General features: G+C 34.9%; 1 protein-coding gene across 8 annotated transcripts in view; it reads right to left on the bottom strand.

The window, feature by feature from the left end:
* The window catches only part of TUT4 (terminal uridylyl transferase 4), a 153,058-nt gene that overhangs the window by 63,099 nt on the left and 75,881 nt on the right, over positions 1 to 14,078 (bottom strand). For all 8 annotated transcript variants that reach the window (XR_003679635.2, XM_028489393.2, XM_024119799.3 and 5 more), the window contains exons 5-8: positions 5,732 to 5,909; positions 4,017 to 4,105; positions 2,803 to 2,854; positions 326 to 395 (exon numbers count right to left, since the gene is read on the bottom strand). Coding sequence is in view for 7 of the 8 variants with exons in the window: in XM_028489393.2 (XP_028345194.1) it covers positions 326 to 395; positions 2,803 to 2,854; positions 4,017 to 4,105; positions 5,732 to 5,909 (389 nt within the window). In the remaining variant the exon portion in view is untranslated. The remainder of the gene's footprint in view (positions 1 to 325; positions 396 to 2,802; positions 2,855 to 4,016; positions 4,106 to 5,731; positions 5,910 to 14,078) is intronic.

Genomic DNA, 14,078 nt, shown 5'->3' with positions numbered 1-14,078 from the left:
CCTTGAGAAGAGAGTCTATTTCTTATTTATGTTTGAAATAAGCAAAGCAGTACCTAACATATAGTAAATGCTCAATACTGTTGGGTGAATAAACAAATGAAAAGTTTTGCATTAGAATGTTTTATTTTTAACTCTCTAATAACTCCATTTCTTGTTCACATGCTTTTAGCAGGCTTGCTAATTTTAATAAATAGAAACTAGCTTAGTCAAATTAATCCAAGGAGAAATCTAAAACAAAACTCTTCCCTCTTACAGATATCCACTGCATACTTGGTTGTTGTTAATTTTTTTAAAAAAACTTTATTTTCTCTTCATTGTTACCAACCTTTTCCGATCTTTGCATACCACAACAGGAACTTTAGCGTGAAAATCAGATTCCACATCTACATATAATACTAATAAAGAAAAAAAATAAAACATGTAAGCTAATATCAACATCTCTCAAATGTTTGTTCTATGGTAAACATTAAGTAATAGTTTCCTTCTAAAAATCACTCTCACTGCTTCTGTGGGATAATCCACTCTTCTCGTTATGAGCATCAACCCAACAGAAGAATCTCTTACCTCTCTTGGTGTCATTTGCTGTATTATCACAAACCACAGACAGGCAGAGTCCCAAATACTGTCTGAACATTATAATTACCTTAAGAAGAAAGGTTTTAACATCCCTAAAAGTTTGAATATTTCCAAGTAAATATACAATCTAGTCAAAGTCGTTAAACCTTCATAGATATAGCAAACAGAGGACACCACTTACTTCTGAAGGCTATTTCCACAGGAGTCACAAAATGAGAACCTACAATGCTTTGACAATATAGTTCTTTTAAATTATCCATGGCAGTAAAAGGCTAATAACTCTACTGGCCCTATTTCCTGTTAATATATGAAGAGTCTGCCAAAGCTCTTAAGGAAAGACTAACAGGTGAAGCATGCTTCCACTCAAGTCTTTCTCTACATCTCCAAGGTAGGCCCCATGCCATAAAATATCTAATCTAAACAAAAATAGATGGATTAACATTATCTCATTTGAAGTTCAAAAAAAATCTCTTAGTAGTACCTGTTGGAATTATTAATCTATTCAAAACAAATGTGCTGAAGAGCTTTACGTCAGGAATTACATTATGCATGGTGGATATGACAATGAATAGATACAAAGAGCTCAATTAGGGATTTGGAAAACAAATATATAAACAAATAAATCCTGCAGATAACAGGATAGAGGTCTTTAAAGAGTACAGAGGGCATAAAGGAGGGAATATTCAATTTTACATTCAGACTGAATTTTAAAAACCTATGTTATGTGACTTAAGATGATCTATTCATGTATTTTAGTGGAAAACATATTTAAAATATTTTTGCTACGTTGATAGTGTCTAGTGAGTCTAAAGAGGTAAAAGCGCTTATCTAAACTATGCTTTAGAGTTTTTGTGCAATGAGAGTCAACTATTTATTACAGAAGAAAACTCCCTTTACAGGTTAAACTGGACCAAAATCATCCCTTAAATATTAATATCCCAGGAAAATGGCCAAAAAGCTAATAAATAATGGAGAGCTGATAGAGCAGACAGAGAGAAGTTTAGAACTGACACTAGAGCCAATGAGAGGGTATGGCTAAAATCAATAAGCTATCTCTTCTAAGCCAAAATGGAAATATTTTTGACAGGTAATTTTGATTCATAAAATTTAAGATGACAATAGTAATAATAATAATAATCACAGCAGCAGAAATTTAATAAGAAGGTACTGTAAACCAGGTACTTTTCTAAGCTATGGCTTAACCCATTTCATCCTCATAAACAACCCTCTCATCAAAAAGATACTATATTACTGCCATTTTATAGATGAGAAAACTGAAGCATTAACACTTAAGTAATTTGTCAAAGGGACACACAACCAGTAAGTGGTACAACTAAAATTTGCGCCTGGGGCTTCCCTGGTGGCGCAGTGGTTGAGAGTCCGCCTGCCGATGCAGGGGACACGGGTTCGTGCCCCGGTCCGGGAAGATCCCACATGCCGCGGAGCGACTGGGCCCGTGAGCCATGGCCGCTGAGCCTGCGCGTCCGGAGCCTGTGCTCCGCAATGGGAGAGGCCACAGCAGTGAGAGGCCCGCGTACCGCAAAAAAAAAAAAAAAAAAAAAAATTTGCGCCTGGAAAGTCTGGCTCCAGATTCTGGCTCCTAAGCATTTACTTTATATAACAAGAAAAGCAGTAAATAAAACCAAGAAAATAATATTCCAGACTGTACTACATGACCTGGGACCTGCTTTGAGAAAGTTGTAATTTTTAAAATTTTTATTTAAAAAGTATTGTTACCTATATGAATGTCCTTTTTACATAAAAATCAATCCAGACAGATGAGCCACATATGAAAGACTTACTAGGTATAATTTGGTTGATGTACTATAAATGATTAACATTGTTTTAAGTGGGGAAAAAACATATTTACTCAATGCATACACACATTTTTTCCCCAAGTCTCTCCCTAAATCTTCCTTCATCAACAATCCCCTAATGATTACAGGTTTTCTGTCTCATTTTACACAAGAAGCATCTATAATACTCAAAGGCAACATTTTGAAATTACCCAAAAGGCAATCGTTTTTAATATATCAATTTTAAATATGATACTTTTGATCTAACCGACATGTAAATGTTCTAGTACACCTATTAAATACATATGCAATACAATGACGCAAATATGCTAGCAGTTTTAGTTTAACTTGGTTAGGCATACATAAACAACACAATGCATATATCTTTAAAGAACTTTCTTTAGAAAAACAACTTTAAAAAGAAACTCACCACTTTTTTTTAAAATCCCAAGCACTTGTATCAGAAGATCTGGATGATTCATCTAAAAGAAGTTTCAAATTAATAAATACACTAACTTCAAAGTTCAAGTTGCAGAACTTTAGAGATAATTCAATTTCATTAAATACAAGTAAAATCATGCTCTGTATTTTAAAATAATGAAAACAGAATAGTGTTCTACTTTTATGTTAAGAAATCTTGTTCATGGAGGAAGAAGTAGAATCTAATAAATCATATAGTGCTATTATTCCAGCAACACTACTAGAATTAGTGAGTTCTTAGAGTGAGAAAAGATTCTGCAATTCCATATCAAAACAAATGAAGAAGAAATCAGTTTACCAAATGATTTCTAAAGAGAAGTTGTTGAGATAAGAAATTTAAGGGATATTGACAACTGGCAGCATGGCCAAAAGGCTTAGATTAAAATACTACTTTAAATAACAAGCATGTCAAATATTTAGCTTAAATGTGTACTTTGCTGCTATTTAAAAAGTATTTAATAATCATACCTTACTTGTAAGTTAACGACTATATCAGACTAGAAATTAAAACATCAAATTTTCACCCAAATCAAACCTCCTTGAGCATAAACTTATTATTCAAAAAATTAAAAACACATAAAATATCAACTGATTATTTTAAATGTTTGATATGTCAGTAAATAAGCAATGTTAGCAATGCTAAACAATACTGGTATTTTGCTAATGGTCCTAGCCACTACTTATTAAAAGTACCTATAATGTACCAGGCACTATACAAAAATACTTGGTATATATCACCTTATTTAATATTGAAGTTATTATTCCTATTTTGGAAATTAGAAACTGAGCCTCAAGAAGGTCAAGCAACTTGCTCACTGCAGCCAAGATCTGAATATCTACAGATGTATGATTTCAAAATTCTTTCCTCTTTCTATACTGCTTACCATAAGCAATAACTGTTCAACATGTTCAAATACAAGCATTTGCCCTTTTTTTTTTTTGACCGCCTTCCTCTTCCTTTTTATTTTCTCCCTTATTTTCTTTAATTCCACCTATGTCTGACACCTAAAAAGTACTTTCCAAAAGCACTGTTAAATCATGATGGTAACATTCTACAAGCCAGAGTTTTATATTCCCCTATATCTTCTCTAAAAAGATAATCAATAAACAATACCGAGTACTAATTAAGAACCATACAGAAAAGGGTCTTGTCTAATTACTTACCTTGGGAGGAAATTTTATATCTATATTAACATCACTACTTTTCAGAGCAAACTTAGTCAGAGACGAGCCATACAACCTAAGTGAACACTCTGGAAATGAAGGAAAAATATCATAGCATGAAACAGCATGCAAATATGAGAACTTTAAAAAACAGTGATAGGAAAACTGCATATATTTCAATTCTGTGTCTTCCAATTCTAATACAGCAATTATAGAAGAATAATATCCTTTTCTAACTGATCTACAAAATAATAAAAATGTTTCTCAGTTATAGGGCTCAGGAAGAGAGAAATAACTCATTCAAGGTCCAGTGTTTAAACAAAATTTTAGTAGTAATTCATTTAGGAATAACTAGAAGTATGTTTCACATTTAATATATAACAGTAAAGAATGTACTAACCTAGCTATAGCTACTGTCACAAACTACATATTTTTTTTAGATATTTATATTTACTTAATAAATAGCTCTTTAAATGGGGAAGGGATCACAGATATTCAGCCAATGCTCTTTAAAAACACAAAGTGAAGCCAATCAATTGATACTGCAGACCTAAAACCAAAAAAAACTCTGGCTTTCAAGAGTTCACAGAACAAAATAAATAGGAATAATAACATGCTACCTACATCTTTTGCAAACTATCAAATATGTTATTTCAAAAATCATAATAAGGTAAATTTTTAAAGGATCTCAGCAGAGGGCAAGTTGAAAAATAACATGTTTGGGACTGATCATGGGATGTTTAGTATGTTAGGAAGTGTTAAGTTTGTACTCAGTTGAATATATAAAAGTCTACTTTTCAAGTTCACAAAATGTCTGAAAGTCATCCAAGTCATTAAAAACATAAATATTTCACCTCTTATAATAATAAGTAAATTATTCCTATGTATAATTTAAATTAGTGTCAATGTGTTTTACATTAAAAACTACATTATAGAAATAATAAAGAAAAATTTAAATTTAAATTTTATATTCTTTGTTATAAATTTCACAATAGCTTGATAGAAAACTATTATTTTATCAACTGTCTAAAATCCCTTTGGTGGTAAGAAACAAGTCTTACTTAATATCCATTTACTTAAATTCAGTATTAATGCAAAAAAAATGATGAGGGCTAAGCAAATAATCTATACATAAATGTCTACAATAAACCTGACCCAACTCCCCCTTGTGCCAAAAACATAAGCTTTCTGTAAAGAAAGATCAAGAAAAAATAAATAAATAAAAGAAAGATCAAGAGTCAAAAAAAGAAATAAAAGTGTAAATTTTACCTCTAACATCCTTAAAGTAAATTAATTTTCCCCACTATCAAGCAATAGGAATTTTATTCACTAACTAGTTCAACTGTATACACTGAAATATGACTAAAATGTCCATTCAGAAGTCAATGATACTGAAAATTTAATATAAAATATAATATTCAAGCACTAAGCAATTAATCTTGTATCTGACATTTTAAAAATCTTTTTTTCTTATTACAAAAATTATGCTGTGCCGTAATTCTCCATTTTCCTTTTCTGAAATATCTCCCCCCAAAAGTCATTTACAAATAATTAATCTACTTTTAAGATGGAAAGAAAAAGAAACATTAAGAAAAACATTAAGAAAGAAAGAAAACATTAAGAAAGAAAAACATTAAGAATTTACCCTAAGTTCAAGAGGAAGCAAGAGGAAGAGTTGTGTCATTTTAAAAATTAAGTATAAAATGAAGCTGTACCTGGTAAAAATGCTGTTATAACCTTTGACATTTCCTCCACAATTTCCTGACGAACTCTGAGGTCATCATCTGTTATTCCTTGTTCTTTTGCTAATTCAATAACTGCAACACTTAAAGCAGCCAAGTGGGCAAGGGAAGGAGGTGGTAGAGAACGAAGCTCACTTTCTTCCTGTTTTTCCTATTAGTGTGACGTTTAACAACAATATAAAAAAAGATTTCTATTTTAATGTCCTCGTATTTAGGAGAGAAGGACATAATCAACATATATGCAGCACCTTCTGTTGCCAGATTTAAGAAACCTAGGATATGGAACTGAACAAAAGAGACAGAGATCCATGCCTTTGTGAAGCAGGATTGAAAGAATAAGAGGTGCTGTGGGGGAGGTTGCTATTAAACATTTAAAAAATAAAAATTTTAAAATAAAAATTTTATTTAAAAAATAAAACCTGTTTTACTTTACTGTCTGCATAACTTCTGAAATGTTACATCAAAGCCAAGATTCCATAAGTAACAACATTTAGCTGATCATTTTGTTGCAGCCAAGAGAGACTGTCTTAGGTATAGCAGAAGGTCTTGAATGTCTCTGATTGGCACGTACAGTACCAGATTAAATGGTCACAGGAAAATATCCTAAACAATATCGCCATGTATTTGATACACCGCCTCCCATTTAAAACTGATTTCGCTGTTAGTTTATACAAAACTAGGCAAAATGTTAAAAAAAAACAAAACCTCTATTCTGCTAAAAGTTTGAAAGCTAATAAAGCAAGGAGCTGAAGAGGGACTATATTATATATGCACAATGATTTTTAAAATTAATTGATTACTCTGATTTTAAAAACTAGATGCTAACTGCAAAAGCTACATGAATTATAAGAAAAGAAGAAAATCACCCACCAGCTCACATCCTACTATTCCGTACATTTTTCAACATAACAGACCATACCATTTCTTTAATATTATAACAAAAACATTTTCTATTATCACATTTCAGTCAAAAACCAATCTCTTATTTTTTTTGAGATATGGAGCTCCCAAAAGAATAATCAAAAGTAGTTTATTCTTTCCCCCTCCCCCACTCAATATAGTAAAACAAAGACTTTGGTCTATTCCTAATTCTATTCTTTGTTACCATATTCAGTCTTAATGTAAATCAAGTTTACCTATGGTACAGAATAATCAAACATAGGAAGTAAGACAACCTTGTTTTTATAAGTTTCTGAGATCATTTCTGCAACCTTAACTATAAACTACATCTTAGATGAGCATCTAAGTTTTCGGGACTACTTTTTTTTTTTAGGATTTATCCAAGGTATTAACAGCAATATATTTAATGAAAAAATGATACAAAATTATCTTTATTTCTAGATTGAAAATAAGAGGATAAAAGACAGCGAACACACTCTTCTATCAATGTTATCCCACATGCTGCAATAAGAGCCTGCATGCTGCGACTAAAGATCCCGCATGCTGCGACAATCCTGCTTGCCGCAACTAAGACCCGGTGCAGCCAAATAAATAAAAATAAATAAATAAAATTTTTTTTGAAAAATAAGCCTATTCTACCTCCTTTAGGATACTGTTCCATCCAACATTTTCATTTATATCCTCATATCATTGATCATCCTCATGTCAACCTGATATCTTCATATATCTTCTGTCATAAATATCAATTAAATCCCTACCCTTCTGTAACTTACGTTCTAGTTAGAGAAAATAGACAACAGATAAATAAATATATACTATGATGTCAGGTAGTGTTATTAAGAAAAATAAAACAGGGTAAGAGGCTACAGACTGTTGGGAAGATGGTATTATTTTAGAATAGAGTAGACAAAGAAAACCACTCTAAACAGGTGAAGACACCTGAAAGTGAAGAAGAGAGACATTTAAATTTCTGGAGGAAGAGCATTCAAGACACACAAAAAAGTAAATGCAAAGACTCAGAGGCAAAAAAGTACCTAATCTTATTTAAAGAGAGCAATATGTCTGAAGCTGAGTAACAAAGTGGTGACTGTGAAACACGATGAAACTGAAAAGTTAACTAGAAGCCAAATATTGTATAACCTCATGAAACTTGATAAGGGCTTAGAATTTTATTTTAAGTTGCGAAGCTACTGATGGGCTATAAGTAGGAAGTAACATGATATATTTTAAAAGAACAATTCTGGCTACTAAATGAAAAAGACTGGGTGGTGGTGGGGGGTGGGCAGGGCAAGAAGTGAGATAAGTTGGAAATAGTCCAGGTGAGAGATGGTGGTAGCTTAGACTACAGCAGAAAAAGTAGAGATGTGTGACAAATGACTAAATTTGGAATACATAATATTTTGAAGGTAAATTCTATAGAATTTGCTAATGGTTTGAATGTGCGGTGTAAAAGAAAGAGATGAATCAAAGATGACTCAAATGTGCTTATCCTAAGCAACAGGGTAAATGGTGGTGCCTTCTACTGAGATGAGGTAAATGCTGGAAAGAATTAGTTTAGGCTAGGAAAACTTGCCCAAAAGGCAAAAACCTCCTAATTACTCTCGCATTTCTAATCCCTGGCTCTTCAGCCCATTCCCCATATTTCTACCAGTTACTCTCCTATTTAAAAACCTTCAATATATCTTCAACAAAATACTGGGAAACCGAATTCACAGAATATTAAAAGGATTATACACCATGACCAAATGCAATTTACTCCTAGAATGCAACAATGGTTAAACATAAAATAATCGATGTAATATACTACCCTAACAGCATGAAAAGGGAAAAATGACAGATAACCTCAACTGATGCAGAGAAACCATCTGACAAAATTCAACACCCCTTGCAGTAAAAACACTCAACAAACTGGGAATAAAATGAAACTACTGCTACATAATAAAGACCATATATGAAAAGCCTACAGCTAACATCATATCTGATAGTGAAAGACTGCAAGCTTTCCTCTAAGATCAGGAACCAGTAAAGAATGCCCATTTCACCACTTCTATTCAACATATTATTAGAAGGTCTAGCCAAAGGAATTAGGCAAGAAAAAGAAATAAAAGGCATCCAACTTGGAAAGGAATAGATAAAATTATCTCTATTCACAGATAACATAATCTAATACGTAGAAAACCCTTAAGAGTCTAAAAACAAATGTTAAAACTAATGAACAAATTCAGCAAACTAGCAGGATACAAATCAGCACACAAAAATCAGTTGCATTTCTATACACTAACAATGAACAACCTGAAAAACAATAATTCCACTTAAAATAGCATCAAAAAGAATAAAAGATTTAAGAATTAACCAAGAAGATGAAAGAGGTGTACAGTGAAAAAAACAAAACATGGCTTAAAGAAATTAAAGAAGACATGAATAAAGAGAAAGATATTTCATGTTCATGGATTGGCAGACTTAATATTGTTAAGATGTCAACAGTACCCAAAGCAATCTATGTATTCAATGCAATCCCTACCAATATCCCAATGACTTTTTTTTTTGCAGAAATAGGAAAAAAGATCCTAAAATTCACCTGGACTCTCAAGGGACCCCAAATAGCCAAAACAATCTTGAACAAGAGGAACAAAGTAGGAGACTAACATTTCCTGATTTCAAAACTTACTACAAAGCCACAGTAACCAAAACAGTACAGCACTGGCATAGACACAGAAGCCAATAAAATAAAATAAGAGAGCCCAGAAATAGATGTTCATATATAAGGTCAAATGATTTTTAATAAAAATGTCAAGAACATTCAATGGGAAAGAACTTCCTTTTCAAAACATGGAGCTAGGAAAGCTGGATATCCACATGCAATATGGATCCTTGTCTTACACCACATACAAAAATTAACTCAAAATGGATCAAAGATCTAAACATAAGAACAAAATTATAAAACTCTTAGAAGAAAACAAAAGAGAAAAGCTTCATGACATTGGATTTGGAAATAATTTTTTGGATATTAAACAAAAACACAGGAAACAAAAGAAAAAACAGACAAATTGGACTTCACGAAAATTTAAAACTTTTGTGTATCAAACAACACTACTAATAGAGTAAAAAGGCAACTCATATTATGGAATAAAAAATTTGCAAGTCATGTGTATGATACAGAATATCCAAAACATATGAAGAACTCCTAAACTCAACTACAAGAAAATAACCCAATTCAAAAGTGGTCACCGGACTTGAATAGACATTTCTCCAAAGAAGATATATGAATGGACAATAAGCACATGAAAAGGTGCTCAATATCACTAATCATGAGGGAAATGCAAATCAAAAGCACAATGATATACGACTAGGATGATTATTATCAAAACAACAACAACAACAGAAAAAACAACAAGATTTTGTGGATATGAAGAAATTGAACCCGTGTGTATCACTGGTGGGAATGTAAAATGGTACAGCCCCTGCAGAAAACAGCATGGCAGGTCCTCAAAAAATTAAACATAAATTTACCATTTGACTCAGCAATTCCACTTCTGGGTATATACACAAAAGAAATGAAAGTAAAGATTCAAACAAGTATTTCTACACCCACGTTTATACCAACATTATTCACAATAGCAAAAAGTAGAAACAACGCAGATATCCATCCATGGATGAATGGACACACAAAACATGGTATATACTACATAGAATGGAATATTATTCAACATTAAAAAGGAAAGAAATTTTGACACATACTGTACTACAATATGGTTGAAGCTTAAAGATATTACGCTAAGTGAAATAAGCAGAAAAGGACAAATATATAATTCCACTTATCTGCAGCACCTACAATAGTCAAATACAGAGACAGAAAGTAGAGCAGTGGTTACCAGGAACAAGGGTGAGAGAGAAATGAGGAGTTACTGTTTAATGAATACAGGGTTTCAATATAAGTTAACGAAAAAGTTCTGGAAATGGATATTGCAGATCATTGTACAACAATGTGAATGTACTTAATGTCACTGAACTGTACATTTAAAGATGGTTAAAATGGTAAATACTATGTCATATATATTTTACCACAATAAAAAAATTGTTTTAAACCTTCAACGGCACCAATAGGATAATGCACCACCTTCTTAACATGGAATATAGAGCAATTTAGTTTCAGCATGCCTTTTTAGGCCCTCCTCAAACCATTCCCTCCCCATTACATCTGGGGCAGATATCCACAGTTAAATAGTCAGCAGCTTCCAAAGACTACCTGTGATATTGGGTCTCCAAATCATTACTCACATCATGACACTCTTTCTTGTATCCATCTGGTGAAACTCTAATCCCTGAAGTTGTAACTTAAATGTCAAATATTCAGTGAAGGCTTCTTAATGTCTTTCCCTTTCCAACATAATGAAATGCTCCCTTTAATTCATGATTAATAACATGCTACGCATTCCATCACTTTACCTCCTGAGGTAATCACTTATTCTCCTCATTTTAAACACTGACTCATCTACTGGCTTGTGTTTTAACAAGTAAGCATTCTCTAGCTCTATAATAACAGCAACAACAACCACCATTTACTGAGTACCCACTATGGGCTTGGCATTGTGCCAGAGGCTTTAGAGATATTATGTCACTTAAGCCTTAAAATACACCTCCTTAGGGAGCTATTATCAAAATCATTTTATAGGGGGCAGAGTCAAGATGGCATACTAGGATAACGCGGATTCGCATATCCTCACAACTAGGGCACTTACCAGGCACCGGTGCGGGACCACGGACACCTAAGGGAACAGGGCAAACCCCCAGCGACCGGGTAGGATGTGGGGAGTGATGGGGGAGGAGAAGTGGAGGCGGGATGGGACTTGGTGCCCCTGAGGGGTGGCTGCGGGAGGGGAAGGGAACCCACGTCTGAAGGCGGATATTGGGGAACCACTGGGAGGGCAGAGGATCAAAAGAGAACGTGGCCAGTCAGGTTTCCCCTGCCCACTTGGGCCCTCAGGAACCTGCTGAGATTCTGGGCCTGATCCTCTAACAACTGAGGTCCCCTCCAGCCGAGTGGGTCCTGAGAAGTTGGGAGGGAGGGAAGGGGGAGCAAAAGTAAGGCCGGACCTCTGGGACGAGCATCCATGAGGGGTGGCTGGGGGAGGGGAGGAGTTCCTACACCCAGAGGGACCCACCCATGGTTAGGGGTCCAGCGGCAACAGCGGAGACCCTGGGGAAGATGGTGGGGAGGAGCATGAAGGAATGGAAAAGAACAAGGCCAGCACTTTCCCCATCCACTTAGGCACCCCAGGCCTAAACCTCTGCCCTGGGAGCCTCCCTCCTGCCTCTCAGAGCCCAAGCCCTGCCCCTACAGCCCCATCCAGGGCCCTACCTCTACAATGGGAGACACCCTCCAATGCACTGGGCCTAAACCCCACCCACAAACGCTCACTCAGGGCCCTACCTCCAAACTCTGGAACTCCACACTCCAGAGGCCCACCTTTCCAGGTGCTGCCCGTCCCCTTCAATGCCCAGATCCTAAGCAGAGGTCCTGGGCCACGCCTGAACAGTGCCCTGCATAGGCCCCGCCCCATGCTCAAGCATCAACCCCCCACCCGCCTAGGTCCCTCCCTCAGTTCCACCCCCACCTAAACTCTGCCCCCATAGCCAGGGCTTTTTTTTTTTTTTTCCTTTTTCCTCTTTTAGATTGGGGTTCTGTTTTACCTTGTTGATTCATTGTTCTTGATTCTTTTATGTTTTTATATTTCCTAATAAATCTTTTATTTTTCAAATTTTATTTTATTCTTTATACTTTGTTATTGTTCTCCCCTTTTGGCTAGTTCCCCCCTCTATTTTTTTCTTTCTTTTTTCTGCATTGGTTCCAAGCCCGGAGGTCAGGCCCGAGTTGCTGTGGTGGGAGCTCTGAGACCAAACCACTGGACTAACAAAGAACCTCAGACCTCAGGGAATATTAATCAGAGTGAGGCCTCCCATAGGTCCTCATCTCAGCACCAAGGCCCAGCTCTACCCAAATGCCTGAAAACTCCAGTGCTGGACGTCTCAGGCCAAACAACCAGTAAGACAGGAATACAGCACCACCCACGAAAAGGAGGAAAAAACAAATTTAATGACAGAAAAATACGTTACAGATGAAGGAGCAAGGTATAAACCTACAAGACCAAATAAATGAAAACGAAATAGGCAATCTACCTGAAAAAGAATTCATAGTAATGATAGTGAAGATGATCCAAAAATCTCAGAAACAGAATGGAGAAATACAAGAAACATTTAACAAGGATCTAGAAGAAGTAAAGAGGAAACAAACAGTGATGAACAACAAAATCACTGAAATTAAAAATACTCTAGAAGGAATCAATAGCAGAATAACTGAGGCTTCAGAAGAACGGATAATTGAGCTGGAAGATAAAATGGTGGAAATAACTGCCAGAGAGCAGAATGAAGAAAAAACAATGAAAAGAATTGAGGACAATCTCAGAGACCTCTGGTACACCACTGAACGCACCAACATTCAAATTATAGGGGTCCCAGAAGAAGAAGAGAAAAAGAAAGGGCTGAGAAAATATTTGAAGAGATTATAGTCAAAAGCTTCCTCAACATGGGAAAGGAAATAGTCAATCAAGACCAGGAAGCACAGAGTACCATACAGGATAAAATCAAAGAGAAACACGACGAGACACATATTAATGAAACTATCAAAAATTAAATACAAAGAAAAAATATTAAAAGCATCAAGGGAAAAGCAACAAATAACATACAAGAAAATCTCCATAAGGTTAAGAGCTGATTTTTCAGCAGAAACTCTGTAAGCCAGAAGGGAGTGGCAGGACATATTTAAAGTGATGAAAGGGAAAAACCTACAACCAAGATTACTCTACCCAGCAAGGATCTCATTCAGATTTGATGGAGAAATTAAAACCTTCACAAAAACCTTAAGCAAAAGTTAAAAGAATTCAACACCACCAAACCAGCTTTACAACAAATGCTAAAGGAACTTCTCTAGGCAGGAAACACAAGAGAAGGAAAAGACTTACAATAACAAACCCAAAATAATTAAGAAAATGGTAACAGGAACATACATATTGATAATTACCTTAAATGTAAATGGATTAAATGCTCCCACCGAAAGACAAAGACTGGCTGAATGGATACAAAAACAAGACCCGTATATATGCTGTCTACAAGAGACCCACTTCAGACCTAGGGACACATACAGACTGAAAGTGAGGGGATGGAAAAAGTGATTCCACGCAAATGGAATTCAAAAGAAAGCTGGAGTAGCAATCCTCATATCAGACAAAATAGACTTTAAAATAAAGACTATTACAAGAGAAAAAGAAGGACACTACATAATGATCAAGGGATCAATCCCAGAAGAAGATATAACAATTGTAAATATTTATGCACCCAACATAGGAGCACCTCAATACATAAG

The sequence above is a fragment of the Physeter macrocephalus genome, chromosome 4 (assembly GCF_002837175.3).
Source record: "Physeter macrocephalus isolate SW-GA chromosome 4, ASM283717v5, whole genome shotgun sequence".
Classification (NCBI taxonomy): Eukaryota; Metazoa; Chordata; class Mammalia; order Artiodactyla; family Physeteridae; genus Physeter; species Physeter macrocephalus.
Note: the sequence above shows the minus strand (reverse complement) of the source record. Positions and strands in the feature narration are given on the sequence as shown.